The following is a 23,611-nucleotide window of genomic DNA, read 5'->3' as shown; positions in this document are numbered from 1 at the left end:
AAAACAATTGACTGCATCACCGCATTCTAAGATCGATAGCATTATTATTTTTGCAGCAGCTAAGCTACGTGAGCTCGTTTTTGGCAGGAACAGTTGTAGTTTTTGTTAGTACTAATTTAAGATTCATGTGACTTTTGGATTTTCTTTTTATTGTGTTTTCTTATGGAGACAAATAAAACGAAAAATGGCAATTCTGGCATTAATTTTTAAAATTTTCCATTGCTTGGGTTGCTATGAATGAGGCAAAACCTATTCTGTACTGCTTTTAAAAAAACATATGTTTTGTATTTTATCAATTTAAAAAGGTTTCTTTGGGTTAAAATATGTTTTCTTTAAATTAGATATTTTTTTTACTTAAATTTTTTTACACTATTTTTTAGGCCCTCAAGAGGACCTGAACATGTGCTCCTTCGATCGCTGGGATAGTACATTGAATTGCTCATGCAGTGCATTCTATTAAGCCTATGACATCAGCCTATTAAACTCTGCCGGAAGCGGAGTTTAATAGGCTGAGATACATGGCAGACATGAAGGCCTTTGTCACACCTATGGATAGCTGCCATGGGAGCCAATTGGTACCATGCATTCGCATTGCTGATGGGTGACAGAGCCCTCTTTCCCTGTCATCTTACATGCTGCAGTGGCTATTAATTGTGGCATGTAAAGGGTTAAACTGCCAGGATGAGGTTTCTCTATTTCTGGCAGTTGCAGCAGGAGCCTGGCTGTCAGTAGTCAGCCAAGCAGCTGCCTTAAAAAAAAAATGTATGCGCAGATTTAAAGTCCAATAGTGACTGCCGTAGAGAGGCATATGGCCAGTCAATAAGGGGTTAAAGTATTTCTCAGTCACATACCTATGTCATTGAAGGTCCTCTTACTTGATTTTCGCCAGACTTTTTTCTTTTTGCCCCCTGATGAGGGGTCAGGCTGTGTTAGCATTGGTATGGCATTTTATCGTCAGGTTTCCTAGAGGTTAGGAGGTCCGAGTTTAGGTGATATTAGTAAATGTTTGCTCTCTTTAATGCAACCGAGAAGATAAGGAGCATTTTAATGTGTCATTCGTCTACTGACCGAACAAAAGACTTTGCCCTCACCTTCACTAAATGGATTAGCAGCGGACGCATATATCGCATTTGGCGCGTATATCACACTCAACGTCTGTGCATGGGGATAAACATAGACTAATTTCTTCCTCTTTTCTCTTTGACTTCAAAGTAACCTGACACAAGTCTGATTATGTGACAAGGACATATCAGGACCATACTGAGTACCTGAACTAATCCCATGTTTATCTAGTGGCTCTATGAAGGGGAATACATTTCTGTAGACATCCTGTGTCCTTTACTTTATGGCAGCAATGAGGTCTAGGCAAATATACGAAAGTGCAACTTAGATTTTCAGTAAAAAGTAAACCAGCTTTGTCTAACATTTGATATCCTGTGTATGGATTTATGACAACAGCAGATACAAGTTGTCTTCTGGCCAGTTGGTAGTAATCATCCATAATTCATCATTAATGCCTCTGTCAGGGGCAGTGAGTCTGGACCCACTGAGTCTACCCACTTGGGAATGGTTGGCAGCTGACCCCTGGTGACAAAGCGGTATGAAACAGACCAACCTATGAGAAATGTCAGATAGGAAATCTTGCCCTTTGCTAGTCAGGGAGATGTGGGAACCCCTGAGTAAAAGTGGGGTAAGCGTCCCTACAAGGACGGCCCCATGATCTTCCTTTTGGGCTTGACTATCCCGGATAGGACACAGAACACACTAGTGTACACACCAATATGAAAGGCAAGATCAGGAATAGTGCAGCACAGGAAGACAACGGACAAGCGCACATGGACAAGGCAAACGACAGAGGGACAGACAACAAGGACAGAGACGGGAACTATATAATGACAGGGGAGCAGCAAACAAATGAATACAGAAACAAGTAGAAGATAAGAGCAGACAAAATAGTCAGAGACAAGACCTGTGCTGGGTGTCTCAGGCATACACACACCAACACTCAGGCAATGAGGGAGGATTCCTAGCGCAGCTAAATAGGGAGGTAATTGCCCAAGCTCTACAGCTGAGCTGGGAGCACTGGAGAATGTAACCCATGCAGTGCTGGCAAGAAGTATGCAGCAGTTCCAGTTACAAAGAAATCTTCCGGAGCCCCGATGCAGGCGTGAAAGGGGCCAAAGGCTACATGTTCTCTCTTTCTACTGACAAACAATTATACTGCAAAGCTGAATAGCCAAAAATAGCAGTCTTATGTGAGAAGACGAAGTCACGTAGAAAATGAGAAAAAATACAGACATCTCATCTGACCACATCCTCATGAGGTAAGTAGCTGCAGGTGTTGAGGTCGCTAGCGACACTTAAAAACTAAGTGGCTGCAGACATCATCTACTAAGGAGTAAGACCAAACGTTGCTCAAAGACCACATCCTACAAAAGATAACATCTTTCTGATTATATATGTCAGTCTTTATGGCTATCTTAAATGGCTTGAGGATATGCAAAAATTGTCTCATTTTTTCTCAAAACCGAACCACCCTTCTCTTTGGACGTGTCTGGTATTGCAGCACATCAATGAAGCTCAGCTGTAACAGCAGACACAGTCCTCAGACAAGAGTAGTGCTGTTCCTGGGGAACAAAAGCCCATCCCTTATTTTAATTTTGGCCAACCCTTTTAAGATAATTATGTAGCCTGATGTAGATACAACCTTGGTGGACATAAAATGCCCATATACCTTCAACAGCTGTTGACTTTACCCTCATTCGAGCTATTTTTCCCAACTTTCCCAAACACATGAACACTAGAGAGTCGCACCCAGACAGCCCTGGTGGGAGCCTATCTCCAGGGGGAAATAAAGGATTGAGTGTTAACATTTAATGTTCCGGATCCTTCTTTCCACCATGTTATCTGTCGGGAGATACCAGCGGGATGAAGAGGCATAAGTAGCTTTGGTAAGCCAATAAAGGTATCACTTTTTAAATCTCCTGCTTTCCCGCAGAATTCACGGCCTGTCCACAATTGCGAGATCTGCACTGAAATGGAGCATGTTGCGATTTGTTTTCCGTACTAGAAGGTCCGCAAAACAAATCTGCATTCTCTAACTAAGCTGTGGACATCCATGTTTCCTTATGTGCGGCTTGAATTGCGGATTATCCGCGATTCGCAATTCAAATCCACCTAAGGCCTCAGGCAAAGGTAAAATGTTACATGTGGAAAATGGCCGAATAGGCTAGACCTTGTCAATTAAGATACAGTATATCTAAAGTCTATTACTCAAGAAAGGCGAGAAAGTAAAACATTGTAACAGAGTTTTACAGCCATCTTCATCAAAAATGTTGGCATTATAATTAGAGATGAGCGAACGTGCTCGGCCCCGCCCCTTTTTCGCCCAAGTACCGCGATTTTCGAGTACTTCCGTACTCGGGCGAAAAAATTCGGGGGGCGCCGTGGCGGCGCGGGGGGTTGTGGCGGGGAGTGGGGGGGAGAGGGAGAGAGAGAGGGCTCCCCCCTGTTCCCCGCTGCTACCCCCCGCACCGCCACGCCTCTCCCCGCCCCCCGGCGCCCCCCGAATCTTTACGCGCGAGTACAGAAGTACTCGAAAATGGCGGTACTCGGGTGCGTAAGTACTCATTACGAGTACGTTCGCTCATCTCTAATTATGCACTAATCTGATTCAATTATACATTAACCCCTTCACCATAAAAGGTATACATGTACGCCCTACAGGTTTTGTATCATCCATATATAGCCATTATAAGTTGTCTTTGACAGTTGACACTCGGTCGCAACAGCCTCAATCAGCGCTCACGCTGCCACGTATTTATGCTTATTATGACTGGCCTGTTGGAATACCTAATAGAATGCCAGTAGAAATACCATATACTGGTATGGGGGCAAAAATAGGTGGAAAAATAAAAGTTCATTATTTAAAAAAAAAAAAAAAAAAGATACAAAAAGTTAAAAAGAAAACCCTTTTCTCATATTTATAATAAAAATCCCAACAGTTAAAAAAAAACATATTTGGCAGCGTCAGGTTTGTAAAAGTCAGATCTATCAAAATAATGCATAATTTATCCTGCATGGTATAAAAATACACACCACCAGAATTGCACTTTTTTTTGGTCACCCAGTCTCCTATAAAAAGTGATCAAAATGTCATATACACTTCAGAATGGCACCAATAGACCCCTCAGGTCGTCCTGCAGAAAACGAGCCCCCCCCCCCCCCAACCCCATCGACGAAAAGATAAAAAAAGTTATGGTGGTTAGAAGATGGAGACAAATTAATATATTTTTTTTTAATTAGTAGAGCAAAAAGGAAAAAAACTAAAAAAATTTAGTATCATCGTATTTGTACTGACCCATGGAATAAAGTTAACATCTTATTTATGCCACAGCGTGTATGCTGTAAAAACAAGACATCCCAATCACCAATTAACGTCAGGACACATATAGTTAAAGAATGAGCCCTACAGCAAGGGTCATAGTTCTATCATACAGCCCTATGCACCCATGTAGAAATTCCGCAATGTTGGAGAGGGAAGCAGATTTCAGACAAAGAAAAGTCCCAAGACAAGCGGCTCATTGTGAGAATGTGGAAGGTGGTCAGCCAGGGGGACAGTGAAGACGTCTGCTACAAATAGGGTGGGATTCTTGGAATTCCATCGCAGCAGAGGTGGTGAGCGTAGCAAAATGCCTCAGACTTCGGGACTGACTTATATCTGAATCCAAGCCAAGAATCTAACAGAACATTTTTATATAACACGTGTGAAAAGGTCAGACGGGGCCCGCAGAAGCCGTTTCCCCTTTTTTGCCTCATATCAATTCCTAAGAGTCTTCACCAGCTGCGGCTTTGTTCTGGAACACTTTGCCCTGCGGTGTTTTCCCACCTCTGTTTGTACCTGGGACTGGAGTTACATAAGTATCGTCATTTTAGGTTCTTCCCAGTTTGACAGATTTATTAGCGAGTGATGTAAACTCGGCTTCTGACAACGTCCTGGTAGTTGTTTTTAAGCCACATGCCAAGATTGACACACAGATTCGTTACTTCAGTGCAGCTGATAATCATTAACCGGACCGATAACTCCTGACAGCCTTGAAATGGATCCAGACTAGAGAGACTTGTTTTGTAATGGTAAAGTTAAGGTGAAAACACCAAAAAAACTATTAATCCAATTTCTATGGGGCATTCTGGGAATTTATTGATGACCTATACCTAGATCAGTGGGATCCTCCATTCATGATCCCTGGTTGCTCAGCCCACTGGCAGTGCAGTGGGTCAAGTGTTATAGTCGGTGGTCAGTGCAATTGAAATCAATGGGAGTGATGCCTCCTATTACACTTCTGGCCCTGACCACAACGAGGAGCTGGAGAAGTGATGAAAGGCATTGCTCCTATTGATTTCAATGAGAATGAAGCCATCTGACCACCAATGATGATGTCTGGCCCTCTGCACTGATGGTGGGCCAAACAATCAGCGGACTCCACATCCCCTAAACTATAAGCACCATAACTCTGTTGATGACAAGTTCCCTTAAGAGATGAGCGAGCACCCAAATGCTGGAGTCCGCATTATTCGACTCGAGCTTTTCGTAAAATTCGAGAGCTCTACTTGAGTAACGAACCCCATTGACTACAATAGGAGACTCAAGCATTTTTGTATGTGGGATGCCGGGTCACAAGCTTTTCCCCCTCTCCCCCTCTCTCTCTCTCCTCCTCCCTCCCCCTCTCTCCCCCTCTCTCCCTTTTCCCCCTCTCTCCCTCTCCCTCCCTCTCTCTCTCTCCCCCTCTCCCTGTACCTTTTCCCCCTCTCTCCCTCTCCCCCTCCCTTTTCCCGCTCTCCCTCTCCCTTTTCCCCTTTTCCCCCTCTCCCTGTCCCCCCCTCTCTCCCCTTTTATCATTAATATCTATAGGCGTAGAACGATCACCTCATTGTAAATAGTTAATATAAACTATAACTTTTTGTGTGACCCGCTGTTTCTGTTGCATTTTTCAATGAATTGCTATGGCCATCCATACCTCTGCACAGCCAACACCCAAGTGCAGTGATCATTTTATTGATTTTATATCTACTTCTACACACAACTGTTTCCCATGCCAGTCATTCAGTCTTTGATGTCGGGTACATGACATGTCTACAGATGTTCCAATCTCATGATCAGGTAGATACTTATCTGGGTCATGAATGGTTTAGGCCACATGTCTATAATTGCCCCATGCTCCCGTCTGATAATGACAGGGCGATCGCTTACAGCGTGTCTTTTATCGCTTTTTCCTCTCTTCTCAGTTTCTTTTTTTAGTTTTTTAAGCCGACTTTATAGCAACATTGTAGAAAGGAAATCAGTGAATTGTGAATGAGCGTGTTATTAGCAAAATGACTCACTGACCTCCGAGACACGGCCGGCGGTCCCCTACAAATATAGCCTTGTACTAAAAACAGTGCAGCCCTTTACATGCGAGTAACGCGGAGAATGGCGTACAGTCAAAAAAGAAAATATGGCCTTAATCATCGAAAATCACCATTCATTTGGCCGCGGTCTGACAGCGACAGCTGATCATACACTGTAGGGAATATGCAGAATACTGCAGTGCATTACTTGATTAAAAGAGGATTTCTGGGATGGTATAAATATAGCATGTGCTGATGAAACTTACCCGTTAAGTTGCAAACGCTAAGTGCTATAATGGCGATGGTTTTTGCAGGAAGGTGACATCTGTTGTATGTGTCCATAAACATTTTGATACAGATTATACACTATCCTACCAGAAGTAATCGGACAACTGAGCAAGAATCAAAAGTGGTATTTGGGTTGAACTGGAATGTTAGGTCAGGAAATATAAACAGCGTCTGCCTTCTTTGAGGGAACTCACCAGACGTTTGCAGGATGAATGGAGGGAAATACCAGCTGAAGTGTATCAGATGTTAGAAGAAAGTATGCCACGGAGAGTATCCAATGTCATTAGGGCCAAAGGAGCCCCACTAAGAATTAACATATGTAGATAAATACTACTTTGATTCTCGCTCAGATGTCCAATTATTTTGGGTGGATAGTGTAGTAAACAATTAGAGCTGTACATTTTCCTATTCTCATTCTGTATTTTCTAATGCTTACATAAATTATCAGTGAGTGGCATCATTTTCAATACATCAAAGATGGTTTCCTACCATGCTAAGAGATGGTACATCTTCTAGGATATGCCGTCATTACCGGATCAGTTGGGATCCAAACCACAGCCCACTGATTCCTAAAAAAAGCAGGTTGTGGCCACTTTGTTTCTTCATTTTCATAGAGAACTTGCAACCACAACACAAAGAGTCAATTAAGTGAATAAGATTAAAGGGTTTTTCCAGCCTTTAAAAACTGATGGCCTATCCTCAGCAGAGGCCATCAATATCTGATCAGTGGGGGTCTATCGCTCAGAGCTCGGACGATCAACTGACCGAAGGGTCCGCGGTGCTCATGGACGTCCTGCGGTCTTTTCAATGTTTGTAGAACACCAGCGGCCACTGAAGTGAATAGGACAAGCCTGCTGTACTCAGAACGGCGCCTTAAACAATATGGCATTCTAAGGACTGGCATGTCCTGCTCGGGTGTAAATACTGGCGAAGCTACAGCGTGCGCACTTTCTTTGCACTTTCCCAGTGGCGTAACTATAGGGGATGCAGAGGATGCAGTTGCACCTGGGCCCAGGAGCCTTAGGGGGCCCATAAGGCCTCTCCTCTGCTTATAGGGAGGCCAGTACTATGAATAAAGCATTATAGTTGGGGGCCCTGGTACAGATTTTGCATTGGGGCCTAGGAGCTTCAAGTTATGTCTCTGCATTAAGGGGTTAAGAGAAGTTGGGGGGCCCCAAGATAAACTTTTGCACCCGGGCCTATGAGCCTTTAGCTACGCCCCTGCACTTTCCCGTGCAAACAATTTATAAATACTGTAAATTACAAAGTGTCCTAAAAATTCTTGCAACACAGGCAAAAAGAAAACAACACAAAACACAGAAGTAAAGAGTACTAGGGGCATCTGTGAAGGGAAACTCCAGTTGTTGCAATTAAGGAGCCCTTCAGACTGCCTAAGAGCTCACATGCACGACCGTGTTTTCACCACGTATTGCACGTTCGCGTAATAGGCAGTGAGTGGAGTCAATAAAGGTTAATGGATTTCACTGATCCATGCATATGTGCATGTAGACCCTGCGTATCAATACCCACGAGAAATAGATCGCAGCATGCTCCATTTCTCTGTGTACGACGCAACGTGAGCCTGATACATTTGTATAGGCTGCGTATGAAATGCTGTCCATATACAACGCATTGCATATTGGCGGCATTTTCATACGCATTCCCGCTATGAAACATCCTATTCATGTGCGTGTGATATGTAGTCATGCCCCGTGCACTCGCAGGTATGTGAGCTCTTGCGGCAGAGCGGATGTTTACAAATTGGTAAATCCGCTGCGTTTTATGCATATGCCCATGGGCGGAAGCCCTAATGAATATTTTTGTTTGCGCACTCTCCTGCGGAAGCCGGTCATTTCACGGGACGGTCAGCCGGCAGAATGGAGGAGCTTCTTAAGATGTGATATATACTTACCCCTCCAATGGGATTCAGAGCTGCAGTCCCGCTGTGGTCCCAGTGATTGTTATGACAGATGATTTCAGAAGACACATTTACGAACTCCAAGTATCATGCTGCTCAGGATGTGGGTGCCGATAACGGGAGAACGAGCCATTCGAAGGAATTCTCAAACTCCTTTTTTTTACCAACAGAGCTTACAAACTCATTTTCGAACCCTGGCCAGTTATATGTTAGAAGGGAAGGAGTATAAATCTATTAGCCTATCACTATAACAAGTTAGTATCCAGTTAATCCAGTCTGTGAACCATTGTGATTTTTCTAGTAGCCAGATAGAAATTGTTAGATAGTCCTTGGGACTACCTTTTTATGTAGGATGACTACCTGCTTCCTGGGATCTCTCCAGCTCTGACATGACTTATATACTCTGATAGGAAGTCAAGCATTAAGCACCACTACTTCACTAAAGATAGCTATATACACGGAATGGCCACTTTATTATATACTCCAACCCTTTCATCATTGGAGCCTCCCTGAATGGAAATTCTCCCCGTGACCCCGGAGTGCAACATAAAATCAAGCTAAAAGTTTTCCATGGATCAGTTTCAGTGTGAATCCACATTACAATGGGAAAATCAAACAATCTAAGTGACTTCCAGCGAGACCGGGTCATCAGTTATTGATTAGTTGGGGTTTCATACACCGCCAACCTTTTTTTTCTGACAATGGTGTGGAGATTATACCTAGAATGGTGTGATGGCGGAAAAATGTCCAGTGAAAGTGGATCCTGTGGATGTAAACAACTCAAAAGGGGTCAGAGGAGGATGTCAAGAATCGCTCTGACTAAAAGGCTGGATACAATGCTGGTTTGCGAATGTACAACTCATCGTTCCTCGGCAGACGACCAAGTTCAACAACTAGTAAAAGTGATTCCACAATCAATTGCTGCAGTTCTGAGGGGCAAATGAGGTCCAGATGGGGGTCTTTCATAAAGTGGCCATTTGGTGTATGTGAAACCATTTCAAGATTATATGGCAGTAGTGTACAGCATCTTTTTTTCTGCTTTCAACGAGTCCATAGAGAGTCAAAAAGAATGTTAAACAAGGAAACCCGGCCCCATCTGAGAGTCCATCAATATAATGCTGTCAGAATACGATTCTACATCTATATAGGGAGATGAAGTTCAGACATGTTATAGAGCGTGTGAAGGACAGAAATCCTAAGTGCTCAATGAGACGGGTCTCAAGATGCCTCCAGGAAAAAATGTACATAAGAAGTAGAAGGTGCGTGCAACAGGTAACTACAGTCAAGAGGGGTGTCGTCTCTCCTTAAGGAGAGCACGCAAGAAGTATGTGGAGACATCTAGGGGGTGAGTGGGTTGGGGGATGGCATTGTCTCTTCCCAAGAAGAGCACCCAGAAAGGGTGTTGGAAGACACCTGAGAAGTGAGTGAGGAGACTTATACGGCCATGCACGCTCCTCTGGGTAATTTATGCAAATAAGGAAGATGGAACAATACTTCTGCAGCGCCACCTATTGGATGGAAACATTCCTTCAAATCAATGTCAGATCCTTTATACAGGTCTTTATAACAATGATTCATTATATAAGGCTCTAACCTCATTTTCATGGCTATGGCTGCCAATCCAGGCACCATAAAAACTGGTTTAATGGCTTCATTTAAGATTGTTACAGCAGGGGTCACATCTGTTATGGTGTGTAAGAACAGAAAGATCAATCTCACTGCTACTTCTACACAACTGACCAGAGTCTAAGGACAAGAAAGGTGAAGCATGTCCTCCTGGTTAGAAGAGGGGTCATGTAATTATTGTCTTCTGACCCACCAGCCCGCTTGGAATTCCAAGGCGTCAGCTCGCAGCCCTCGTAGGAACGAGTCAGAGTACGGGTCTCCGGTTAATGTTTCAGCTAGACCTCTAGTATTATCGGAGCACCTGACCACCCTCGGATCCCGTGCTAACATTCCCAGACGGGCAGTCACATTTTCTCATTGTGTGATGTTCTAATAAATTCAATGTGGCTCCAGTAAAACCGCAGGGACCACGAAAGAGGAAGTTCCCTTCTGACTTTCTGCGTAACATAGTCTTCACTGAGCAAAAAACATCATTTACATATCTTGTTTCGAGCTACCAGCACCAAGATCATGTTTGAGAAAGGCCATTTCTTCCTACGTCTTAATACGTTCTTCGTATAACACGAACGTCCCTTCTACCTGGAATGATTGTTCATCGCTACATCCTGCGGAACTGAACAATAATTGTTTCATTCGTTCATCTGTGTCAATGTGAACAGCCCCCAACAGCGCAAAAAGTACAGTAAAGTGCCCAGATACACGTCCACTGCACAAAAAGTTAACTCTATTGCGTGTATTTTTGCGCTTATGCTTGTGTGAGGCCACCCATATACATTAGGGCTCGTTCACACCAGTGTTCAGGGGTTCCATTTGGGGAGCAGGAAAGCAGCAGCCCTCGGTGAACGGTACCAAATGGACCCCATTGACTTTAATGGTGTCTGTTTAGTTTCCAGCTGGCTTTACAGAGCGAAATAGCACAGAATCCTGATATGAACGAGTCCTTGGATGTATACTAGCCGAACTCACTCATTTCAGTAGGTCCAGCCTGCCATCTAATGTATATGGGGGGCTCCTGATTCTCCTTTGACGGCAGATGTTGGAGGAGATAAGGACAAGATAGAGGTGTTCGGAGGCAGCTTTCTCCCCCTTTACATTGAGAGTACATGTATGTTAGGCAGGGTTGAATGAACATGTGTATTGGCGTGTCAGACAAAATATCTGTTCTAATGTGTATGGACAACCTTATGGACCAATACACCTTTGTGAGGAAACAGAAGTAGCCGAAGGATATCCATGTGAAGAACAAACTACTGTACATGAAGAGATTTGCATGGTCAAATCCAAACCTTGGAGCATCAATCATGCCACCCTATAGCACTCAGCTTGCCATGCAAGTAAATGGGGTATTATATACCCATTCACATGCTCCGGGTAAAAAAAATTAATGTCCTATGCATTATTGCTAGGGATTAGCTCACTTGAATTATAATGGGGCTTATCTGCACGTAGAGCCGCTGGCCAATCCATGCAGAATATCTGGGCTTTAGTTTATAGATTTCCGGTGCAGATTTTCTGAAAAATCCATGACGGATTGGCCACCTAGTTTTAGTCCGTCTTCATTGCCGCCAATAACATATTATGTTCCGTCTCTGATACTTTATTATATGCCTTTTTAATTAGTGAGCAATTACCGCACATGTGGCTATTCTCCTCTTACAGGATATATTGAGGAATTGTCAAACAGGTGTAAATCTTTTAAGTAGCGGTAAAATGTCTACGTTTTGCTCCAAGTGGTTTTTCCATTAACTCACCACCTTTTCCTCAGGATTTACGTCTTGAGAACCCCTACCCTTCTATGGACCCCCTCCAACTTGATACTTGAGGAATACAGTTACAGACCGCAGCTTAACAGAAAGTAGTTGGATCCATAAAATACTCAGTGATGAGAAGTCCTCGTTCCTCCAAGAACACCAGATACGGAACATCCTGTGACCACATCATAAAGCACATTCAAATACATCTTCAGACATAAACAACCTGTGCTTAATCCGCCATAATTACATTTCAGTGCGTCAACCCTGAGATATCGGATCCAAAACAAACTCAGGAAGCCATCAGGAGTTTCCTTCAGGTCACTGGGATGTGTCACGTTTCCAAACTTTCAGATGCAGCCGCAATCTATCACAATGGAAGTATCTGCCTGACCAAACAGGTTGCACGAGAACGAACGAGTTAGCGGTGGCATCACTCGTTCGTTCAAACGAAAATCGTCTCGTCTTAAAGGACCCTTAGACTTAAGGTCCTTTTACTTGGAATTATTATGGTTCTTGCTGGATCATGCGAAACTGAATGATAATTGTGCGCTGCCAGCGACTGATCAGTGAACGATAATTTGTTCACTTACCGCTCGTCGTTCAGTTTAGGCAGGCATAGAAATCAAACGACGATCAGACCGTGTCAATGGGCAGTCGTTCATCCATAAACAAGTGCGGTAAAGAAAGGGAGGACAGACCACTGCTGAAGATAGGGAGTCCAGGAATGCATTGCAACAAAGATGCAACGCATTTCCGTTCCGGAGTGACACCTTCCTCAGGCTGGTTACAAAACTAGAAAATGAAGTGATTGACGTCATCCGGTCACATGGAACTAATTAATTATTTTTTGGGTGTGTGTTTTCTTGATTGTACTAATTGATGCATTTTACTTTATAAGTTTGTTTGCTTTTATTGCTTGTGTTTTGTCACTGTGAGTGATCATGTGACCAGGTGATGTCACTCTCTGCATTTGGTACAGCTGTTTTGTAACTGGCCTGAGGAAGGTGCCACTTCGGCACTGAAACGCGTTGAATAACAGTTGCAATAAAGCATTGTTACATCCATTTCTGGACTCCCTATCTTCAGCAGCGCTGCGTCCTCCCTTTCTTTTCCGCACCTGTGGGATTAAACAGAAGTGTTCCTCACCATTTCGGACAGAGGTGGAAGGAGGTGCCTTCTGCATTTCAGCGTGCGGTGCCTTCAAGGTGAGTGCATCTCTGTACTATATCGCTGATCTTATTGAGGTGTCCTTCACATGGAGCGCTCCTTCTTCTTGCTATAGGTTCATCTATGAAGGACCGCCTGTTTACCCTAAATGGAGACGGGCGGCCGGAAGAGATCTCCATTACTCTAGTCCTCCACTGAGCAATTTTTTACTCCTTTGTTGAAAGCACAGGATCGATAATTGTTGGGCACTTAAGCGCCCAAAAGTCATCCCATGTGAAAGAACCCTTAGGCTAGGACTACATGATGACATGTGTCAGGCAACATCAAGTCTCCCCAAAATGACTGTACAACTTGCCCATGACTTGCTGTCATGTGACCATTTCAGAGCAGCTATATGGCTGTTAAAAAACAGCCAAATTGGAGACCGGTCGCAGGCAAGTAGTAGTCGTATGCAACTTACATTGATGTCTATGGTGGAAAAGTCATTGGTGGCTTACGACCAAGGTGCAACCAATTTGGATCTTCTGTGACCGTCGTGCCGCAGTCGCGTCAGGTCACACAGCAACCGCACTGACAATCTTTAGATGCGATGTTGCATGCATGGCGTGCTATGGTTGTCCTCACCTTATCCCTCAGGTTCCTTTTGCACAGCATGATTATAGTGCGAATAATTGACAGATCAAGTTGTTTGCATGATAATTGTTAGGTGTAAGCGCATGCAGCGACCGAACAATCAGCGATAAATCGTTTTATCGCCGATTGGATCTTTCATGTGGACCTAAAAATCATCATTCGCCTGCTGCAAATCCTTTTGTGTCATAACAATTTGCTGAATAGAAAGCAGCAACAGAAGGGTTAATTAGAGGCGATTATGATCCAATGAATGATCAAAACTATTCAATTATTGTTCCGTGTAAATGCATGCCAAGCGAACGAAAAACGATCACCGTATCATTGCTGGTCAGGAAGGGTATCGTTTCTCCTTAGGGAGAGCACTTAGAAGATGTTAGGAGACTTATAGGGCCATGCATGCTCCTCTGGGAAATATGCAAATACGAAGATGGAACAATACCTCTGCAGCGCCACCTATTGGAAGGCAGCATTCCTGCAAGTTAATGTCAGACTTGTAACAATGACTGGGAATAGTGAGCCAAAGCTTAAAGGTGGCTGTAGAGGTATTGTCCCTTCTTCCCATTTGCATATCCCCACTGTTCACATACTGCTTCCAGTTTATCTTGCAGTGTAGAAGGGCCTTAAGGTGCATTTAAACACAAAGATGATCGCTCAAAAGATGGTTTTTGAGCAATCATTTTTGCATAAACTACTATTTGTTACTAATGCCTATTAGTACCAATTAGTTGCGTGTGAGCCGCCAGCAGCTGTATTAAGGGAACAGACCACCCGCTGTTCTCTGAGTGCATTCCCTTTGTTCTGATACGGGGCTGGCAGCTGAGACAATGTAATCGTCGCTCCCCTGGCAGAACACAGCGTGCGGTCCTGCTCATCAGCTGTTCTGCCAAACGATGGATTTTATGCCGAACTGAAATTCATTGTTGGGCAAAAAAGTGAAAGATGGGCACATTTACACGCAATGTAACAAATTTTGAGCGATAATCGTTGTGTTCAAATGGGCCTTAAGTTGTAGTAAGTCCTAAAAGATGTAGAAAGCAGCAGTTCCTCCTTACAGTCTAGTTAAACTGCTAAAGAGCTGCAATACTACAGAATACATTATATCATGTATATATTCAGATATTTGACTCCTCACTGAAATACGAGTCACCTAGGCTCTGTTCACATCTATGCCAGAGGCTCCATTCAGCGCCTCCACCGCAGATCCGGCATGAACCCCTAGTCAAAAAAGTCCTGCATTCAGGACTTTTTTGTCTGGTAAAATCCCGGACAGGAACTGAACGGACCTCATTATAGTCAATAGGGACTGTTTGGTTTTGTCATAAAACAGAAGAGTACGGATGGGGGATTCCGTTCTTCTGCTGACAGCTAAAAGCAGGTGTGAACATAGTCATAAGACGTCTTCTGTGGTCTTGAGGACCATAACTGTCCCTGAATTTGTAAGGTTGGTGTTACTCATAAAGTGCCTGTTTACATTGGGAATAGCACCATGGTGTCAATGCTCCACCATCCACGGAATTAACCCATTGCATCTTCATTGCAGTCCTTGAAGTGTCTTGTTGTGCACCACTGATCACCGCAGCTTCACGGGCCGATACGTGGAAGGAAGAGGACTGGTATTAACATTTGTCGCTTATACAAAGGAACTGCAATCAACTAGGGTCCTTTTAGACCCCCTTCGCATGGGTGTATTTACATGCACATCTATGCATGCAGTAAGCAATGAATAGAAACCACAGCTTTTAATGCGTTCGTTCACATGCGCCTATTTTCCTGTATGCGAAAATACAAAGCGCAGCATGCTCTATTTTGCTGCACAAATGCATGCACAATACGCAAGGAGATGCATGAAACACTGCGTGATGGTGCAGGAAAAAGAGCACATCTGGAACTCAGACTAATTAGCCATTTTAATCGTTGCATCTTTGTTTGCCGTGCGCAAATGAGCATAGGTCCAGCCTGATGCGCGACAATCCCGCTAGTCAAAACTAAGCCACTGAAATCAATAGTTTCGCTTCGTCCAGTTTTGCAGCTGTGATTTTCACAGTCGTCTGAAGAAGCCCCAGGCTTCTTCTAGAGACCATGAATTGGGTAGCCCAATTTATTTACCCTGTTTCCCTGAAAATAAGACATAGCATGATTTTCCAGAATTTTTGAGGATGCAAAATGATTTTTCAGGCTTTTTGAGGATGCTTGAAATATAAGCCCTACTCCAAAATTAAGCCCTGCTAACAGTTAATTTAAAAAGTCAATTTAAATAGTGTCCAGGCAGCCATACATGTAAAAATGTTAAACCTTTTTGAACAAAAATTAATATAAGACACTGTCTTATTTTCGGTGAAACACGGAATTAGGGTGTCCAATAGCGGTGCTGATTTAGTAAGGTCAGTCTGGGCAGGCCAGATGGGTGGATGATTACACATTGGATTCACATGAGCGTATGCGTATTTGTGGGCGTATGCGTATTTATTCAGACGACCGTATATCGGCCGGGTATTCACACTGGCCGATATATGGCGTCCCTCTCTGCAGGAGGGGAAGAGGCTGGAAGAGCCAGGAGCAGGAACAGAGCTCCCGCCCCCTCTCCACCCCTCGGCACTATTTGCAATGGCAGGGGCAGGACGGGACACCCCGCCTTCTCTAATTGCAAATAGTGGCAAGGGGCGGAGAGGAGGCGGAGAGAAGGCGGGAGCTCAGAGCACTGCTCCCGACTCTTCCAGCCTCCTCCCCCTGCAGAGAGGGACGCCGTATATACGTTTGTCTGAATAAGCCCTTAGCGTGTATTTGACATGCGTTTTGGCAGAATGGGCGTGCCGTATTTACATGTGCAAGTGTGTTTTCAAATGTACTTTTTTGAGTGCGCAAATCGTGCGGATTTGTGCACACACAATAGCACACAGCGATGCTCCCAGCCATTGAAATGCCCAATTAGTGTAATGAGTTCAACATGCGCTCTTTCCCTGCGCAGGATAGTAGAACATGGCGTATATTTTTTTGCACAAACAAAATGCGCACGCAAAATATGCTTACGTGAACAAACTCACTGAAATCAATGGCTTCCAATCATTGCGTATTTGACACAATATGTTGCGCAAATACATCCGTGTGTAAACACCCCAAGGATATATTCAGGGGATATTCAAAATGTCGCACTTTTTTTTTGCAAGAATTTGCTGTAGCCACAGCAAAAAAAAACCCTGACATGACCTCTACATCTGAATATCCAGAATCCCCGGGACATACAAGCCTGCACTATGCATAATGCCGCTGCTACATGTGCCGATTATTGTTTGAACGAGCGCACGAGTGACGCCACCGCTAATTCATGTGCAGTTATTCGCGCTCGTGCAGAATGTTTGGACGGACGGATCATCGTTGAGAATCGCTCACTTCTTGCTGAGCGCTTCACATTCCTATGTGTTTGGACGTAATAAGAACTAAGCGAACCAGAGTTGATTTGCATACAGGATGAAACTGAGCGACAAACTAGAAGCGAGCGAAAAGTGCACGATGGCTTCACGTTCAGACGTCACCTTAACTTTTGATCGAGCGACTTTTGAGCGACAATCGTTACGTGTAAGAGGGCCTTAACGCTGAACGTCAGTTTTGCCTGAAGGGCTCCTTTCAACAATCAACGACGTAAAAAATGACAATAATACCCTCACACTAATGAGAAGTCGGCATACGGCGTGTCGGGTAACGAGCAGGTGTGCCCACGCACGTCCTAATTATCCTGGATATTCTAGGTTACGATAGTATTATTACAGTCATCTGTACGCAGGCATCCCGGAAAATACATCTGCTTTATCTACATTGGTAGAAGAATGCTTGGGAAGCCGGCGCACTATTATTTTAACCCGTTTAAACACAGGGTATAATTGGGCAGAGCGCTTAAGTCAACAGCTTGTAATGATCACTAATGATGTGTTGGGAACGGATTCACGGCGGGTATTCCATACCTATCAGACAGGTCTCTATGCAGCAGACTGGAGTTGTTGTACAGTATGGGGGATATAGTCCAATGGCACCTGGATTCAATTGAGCTAATAAGTGGATATTATTGAACTACCAAAATAGTCGTATTTCTTCTCAGTAGCGATCATATATAAATGTCTAATAAATTGCAGTTTTAACAGTTTTTGACCAGAGAACACATTTACTACACGCCTTTAAAGGGGAATTCCTCCCTATCTTATCTCCTGGCATATCTTCACAAATCTGCGGTAGTGTACATAGCACTCAACCCCCATCATTTACTGCTGGTCTCTGACAAATCTCACCCAATACATCATTCCTACATAATGGAGATTTCTAAGCATCACCAAAAATCTTCAACACACCCCTCATGGTAAACTACTACTACCGAGCTGCAATGTAAGAGGAGGCAGAGCACCCATTGATTCCAATAGGAGTGAAGCCATCTATTACACTTCAGGCTTTGACCAACGATGACGACGTGCGGCTCGGCTGCACTGACAGCACCCGGAGAATCAGCTCATGGGTGATTGGCGGACCCCTGCTGATCAGCTACTAATGACCAATCCCGGGGGTAGTCATCTATAGTAAATGCCCCTTTAAAGGGCAGAGTTATTCTGGACATTATATTGGAACAATTGCTCTACAGAACAATGTCTACTTCATTTCTGGGAATCAGTGGGGGTCCTGGCACAAGCCCCTTCACAGATGCCAGATGGATAAGGTTAGGTGGAAACCCCCTTTAAATTCATATATCATATAATCCAGACACATTGTAGCAAACAAATGTTTCCCCTCGGATACAATCAAGTCACCACTATAGTGATCATAGCTACAGTGAACCTACCCATACAAGTACCCCCGAGGATGTCATGCTGAGTGGCGGCATGCATGGGGTCTCACCCGCTCCCCCCAATCCGATTCACTATGATGCATTATTTATTGTCCATCCTTATATGTTGCTTCCCATGAACCTACGGCATCAGAAGATATTTTGCTCTATTGGCATCTGTATTGGTTTTCCATCACCATTTAGTACTATAATGTCATTATATGGGGGGGGGGGGGGGGGGTTGCTTCCCTGATAGCCCATATATGCAGTGTGTGACCATTAGATCAGATATCTTGCACTTTCTGCTTTTTAAGTGTTTTTAACCTATATGGTGCACTAATAAAGAATTGTTTTGCATTCCTGTGTTTGACACATTTCTTATTGCATGTCTAGCCTATTTACACACTTTAGGGTTATTTACTAATTCTGTCTAAAAGTTACAAAGTGCAAACTTAACAAGACAGTTTTCAAATGTGTCAGATTTATGACCGTAGCTAAATGACAAACCAGACAGTCTTATAATTAGATGTTAGTTTAGACCCCCTCTTAGTTTACGCCAAAGTTTGTGTTCGAATTTTGGTGCAAATCGCTGCAATTTAGGCATCATTTATACAAAGTAACGACCCTTTATTTGACGCATCAAAAAAAAAAGTGCCCAGAAGAGCCTAAACACATAATAGATGTGCGGACTGCAATTGCATAGTATGATCGAGTCCTTAGTGTGCGGCTATTCTGCGACGTAGTACCCACTATATAAATGAACCCACCAGGACTGACTGGCACCAACCTCAGTGCCAACAGCAAATCCATAGGAGGGGGATAAACTACTACTTACACCCCGCTGGAGGGGGTGATATTATAATGGGGGATTTAGGGACAAACATGACGGTGTATATTAGCAAAGCAACAATAATCCAGTTTACAGAAGTCAAAAGTAGCTAACTAGGTGCATGCTGGGACTTGTAGTAACTTTTTAGTAAGTTTTAGTAACTTTTAGCAAGTATTCTACTGCAAACTGTAACATAGTAGCAACAGGATTGTGTATGTAATCTGCGAGCTCCTGTGCCCACTTACCTGCCCAGCTCCTTGCCCACAACACTATAGTGGTCAGTGAAGGGGTCGGTCCTCAGTACAGTCTGTGTGTGGGTCACCAGGCTGCTGGTATCCATCATCCCAAGTGCAACAGTCCCCAAAGAGTCAGAAATGGTGCAGAACAAGTCACTAATGCAAAACTCCAGGCGATGTCTGCCAGCCAGCGTCCATAGAGCGCTCAGTGCTGCCTACTGCTGCTGCCGGTAGCCACAGACATGATGGACGAGCCGCCGGCGTCTTGTAGGTTTCCTGGCAGAGCTCAGACTCAGCAGCTTCCTCCTCCGCCGCGTACAGTAATGTGCGGGGAGCGCTCACATCTGCCGCGGCCAGTCAGCAGCGCCGCACAGCGCCCCCAGCGGCGGCTCATGGGAATGACACCGGTAAGTAAATGAAATATTACTGAAATTCCCCCGATGGGTAATAAATTATGTAGATTGTATATATCGTGTTATAGTCACCGTCTATATGGAACCGCTCTTCAACTCATAGATTCAGACACGAGGAAGGGGGTCTCGCGTGTTAATATTACGCATAGGATAGGACATATTTTTTTAAAAACTTGAGCGCAATACCGCAGAGTTTAAATAGTCCAAAAAAAAAATATCCCTGTTCACATGCTATAATGTTTCATAGCGTATTATTAGAGCATGCGCCCGCGTGTTCTTGCCTTTAGGCCGGCTTCACAGCGGTATATTTTCACGCAAAATTTGCACGTGCAACGCACAGAGAAGAGAACCCATTGATCTCACGGGGTTCGTTCACATGCGTGCTTTTTTTTTCCTGCGCATTTCAGTCGTGCAAAAAAAACCAAAACACGACGTGCTCTATTTTCATACGCATTTGCGCAGAAAAAGTCCCCATAAAAGTCAATGGGATGCGCAAGAAGTTTATTAATGTCAGTTTTCTATGTAAAAAAGGGGGGATTTAAGGGGCAAGGAGGGACAAGGGGACTTGGGTCAAAAGTAGGGACTGTCCCTCCAGAAGAGGGACGCCTGATGGAAATGCCGAGTCCTTGCTGCTAGCTTATCTCTGCAGTCCCAATGAAAGTGAATGGAGAGTGAGTCTGCTTGCGTAACCAGCAATCTATCAGTCTCCTCCTAACTTTGGAGGGTGCGCTAACCCCACAGTGAGGAGGACGGGGGACATGAGACCCAATTCTTGAGATCAGTGGGGGTCTTAGCAGTGAGATCAGCAAGTTATCCTGTGGATAGGGGATAGCTTGTAATCTTTGTACAACCACTTCAAGTGGCTTTATAGAGGACAACTATTGTCTTAATTGTCGCTTTGAATAGTCGCTAAAACTTATGAACGGCTGTCATTTATGTGATTTGGGGAACCCATTAGAGCTCTCTCATGCGAGCATTTTATTCCTGCGTATTACGCTCATGGGATTTGTGCGCGTAATACTTGGTAATAAACTTTACATTACTTTCAATGCGGCCACTCACACACAGCGTGCAAAATGCGCGCTCAAAAAACAAGGTGACATACTCTATTTCGGTGTGTAAGGGGATTCGTTGGCTTGCAGCAGTACGCAATGCATTGCATACTATTATGTGATCCCCGCGCGGGAGATACGCACACGGAAAGCGCTCAAGTGAGAACCCTAACATGGAGCAATTAAACGATGCAACAAGCCAAGTCACTTTTTCTTCGCCGCTCGTTCGCTCCATCGTTGGTCTGTCAGGGGAGTCTGGAAATACCTGGCGATGGTTGGGAACGGCTGGGCTTGTGAATTGGTGATGAATGTACTTTGTGGGACAGGACCGGTAACTGCAGCAGCTTCATGCTTGGGAGAGTAAGGGTTCCATTAGTTGGACACCCAATGATCAGGAAGTGATGCATTTTCCATCATTACTAATGGTGAGAAGCTCCTTTAAACGGCTGATTCATATGTATTGTGCAGAACGAATGAACACGTATCCCTGATGAAGGTAACTTTTTAAGAAAGAATGATTAAGATCATTCATTTGAGCTTGTAAAAGGTTAATAGACTTCTTTTATGCATTTTTTATGGTGCTTCCTGAGGCTTGTAAAAACTGACACGGATTTCAGGTGTTTTTTACAAGAATTTTTGTGATGACATTTTTACATGGGTTTTTTCTAGCATTTTTCTAATCCTATAGAGAACCCGATTTTCAGCGGAATTCTCGCGGAATGGCGGCACCGAAAAACCGCAAGAATTCCACTAGAAAAGCACAGCTTCAAAGCATGCAGCCTTTAGCCATGGGTTTTGGAGCGGCTTTGCCGCCGGCATTCCGCTGCGGCTTTCTCTCCCCATAGAGAGGAGAGAGGTCGCAGCGGAATCAAAGAAAGAATTGACTTGCCACGGAATTGAATTCCGCGCCACATGTCCGTTTCCACCTGGATTTGCTGCAACGGATTGGCCGCAGCATGTGGACGAGATTTTAACAAAATCTCGTCCACTCTACTGGCTAATCCCGGGATTAGGAGCCGCAGGCGGAATTGCCGCATGTGGCAATTCCGTGGCAATTTGGCCCATGTGAAACCAGCCTAAGGGACCTTTCACACGGGATGGAATATTTCATAACAGCTTAGCAAAATATGTCGCATTTGAACTGCACACCATACTCGCACTGCTAACTGCAGATTTTGATGCAGAATTGCCAGCAAAATTCTGCTATTTTCAATTCAGCATCAAAATCTGTGCGTCAGCAGTGCAGATTTTGGTGCTAAATACTTCATCAGGAAGGCATATTCTGCAACACTGTTGTGGAATATTCCGTCCTGTGCGAAAGGTCCCTTGGGGGATAATGTCAGAAAAATGTGCCACACTTAGGCTAGTTTCACACAGGCAATCGCAATTTTGCCGCAAGAAAATCGTGTCTTTGTTCCCGTGATTTTTGGGCGTCAGCAATGCTTTTTTTTTTAGAATTGCTGCCACCCGTGATAAAATCATGCGTAAATTTTTTTTAATGCGAAACTCAGTAGAACTTTCTAATGCAATGCGTTGCAATGCGATAAATAGGAGACTCCACAGGGAAGCATGGGAGATACAAAAATCACACATCACAGAAAGATAGAGCATGTCGTGATTTTTTGTTCTCTCAACATCGCATGAGTGAAAACATCGCAGATGCGAAGGAAACCATTGAAATTGATTGATTTCATGATCTGCTTTTTTATTGACTCTCGCATCACGCGTAAATTGCGCAATTTTCTCGCCCATGTAAAACCACCCTAAGGCAAGGACCTCCAAAGTAGTATTTTCTGAAATACTATCTGTACCACGTGCCACACCAGAAAGGCAGCAGGAAATTAGGGAGGTAAAGAAGTGGCGCAAGAGTTGGTGTAGGAAGGAGGGGTTTGGGTTCATTTAGAACTGGGCCGAGTTTGCGGTTGACTACAGCTTCTATCGTAGGGATGGGATGCATCTTAAAGGGGAGGGTGCAGCTGTGCAGGGGCAGAAGATGGCTAGAAGGTAGAAGTAGTGTTTAAACTGGGGTCTAGGTGGGCAACCAGATAGATAGAGGGGAAGATAGTGTAGACAGAGATCTGGGACTAAGTAATGAGAATAGGGGTGGAGCGATTGAAGAGGTTAGTACAGTTAGAACTGGCAAAACAGTTAGCAGGGATATATTTAAAAAAAAAAATAACCAAAACTTTCCAAACTGTATGGTGACTAATGTTAGAAGTCTGACCAATAAGATTGATGAACTGTAAAACTAACTTTTTCAACTATATAAATAGCAAAATGACTAAAATGGAAAGTGTTGGTCCTTTAAAAAGTAATGACGGAAAAATATTAGAGGGTAATGGGGAGAAAGCAAATCTCTTAAATAGTTTTTTCGCCAGTTTATTCACTCAGGAAAATGAAATGTCAGGTGAAATGCAGAGTTATAAAGTAAGCTATCCATTAAATGTCACTAGTCTAACTCAGAAAGAAGTCTAGAGCCGCCTTAGGAAGATTAAAATAGACAA

General features: G+C 43.9%; 1 protein-coding gene across 1 annotated transcript in view; it reads right to left on the bottom strand.

The window, feature by feature from the left end:
• The window catches only part of LOC136587582 (serine/threonine-protein kinase 17A-like), a 44,866-nt gene extending 24,913 nt beyond the window's left edge, over positions 1-19,953 (bottom strand). Inside the window, exon 1 of the mRNA XM_066586259.1 lies at positions 19,652-19,953. Coding sequence (XP_066442356.1) covers positions 19,652-19,749 — 98 coding nt within the window. The 5' untranslated portion in view covers positions 19,750-19,953. The remainder of the gene's footprint in view (positions 1-19,651) is intronic.
• Positions 19,954-23,611: the final 3,658 nt, after the last annotated feature.

This window comes from Eleutherodactylus coqui, chromosome 13, assembly GCF_035609145.1.
Source record: "Eleutherodactylus coqui strain aEleCoq1 chromosome 13, aEleCoq1.hap1, whole genome shotgun sequence".
NCBI classification, from domain to species: Eukaryota; Metazoa; Chordata; class Amphibia; order Anura; family Eleutherodactylidae; genus Eleutherodactylus; species Eleutherodactylus coqui.
The sequence above is the reverse complement of the archived record's forward strand: the minus strand, read 5'-3'. Positions and strand labels throughout refer to the sequence as shown.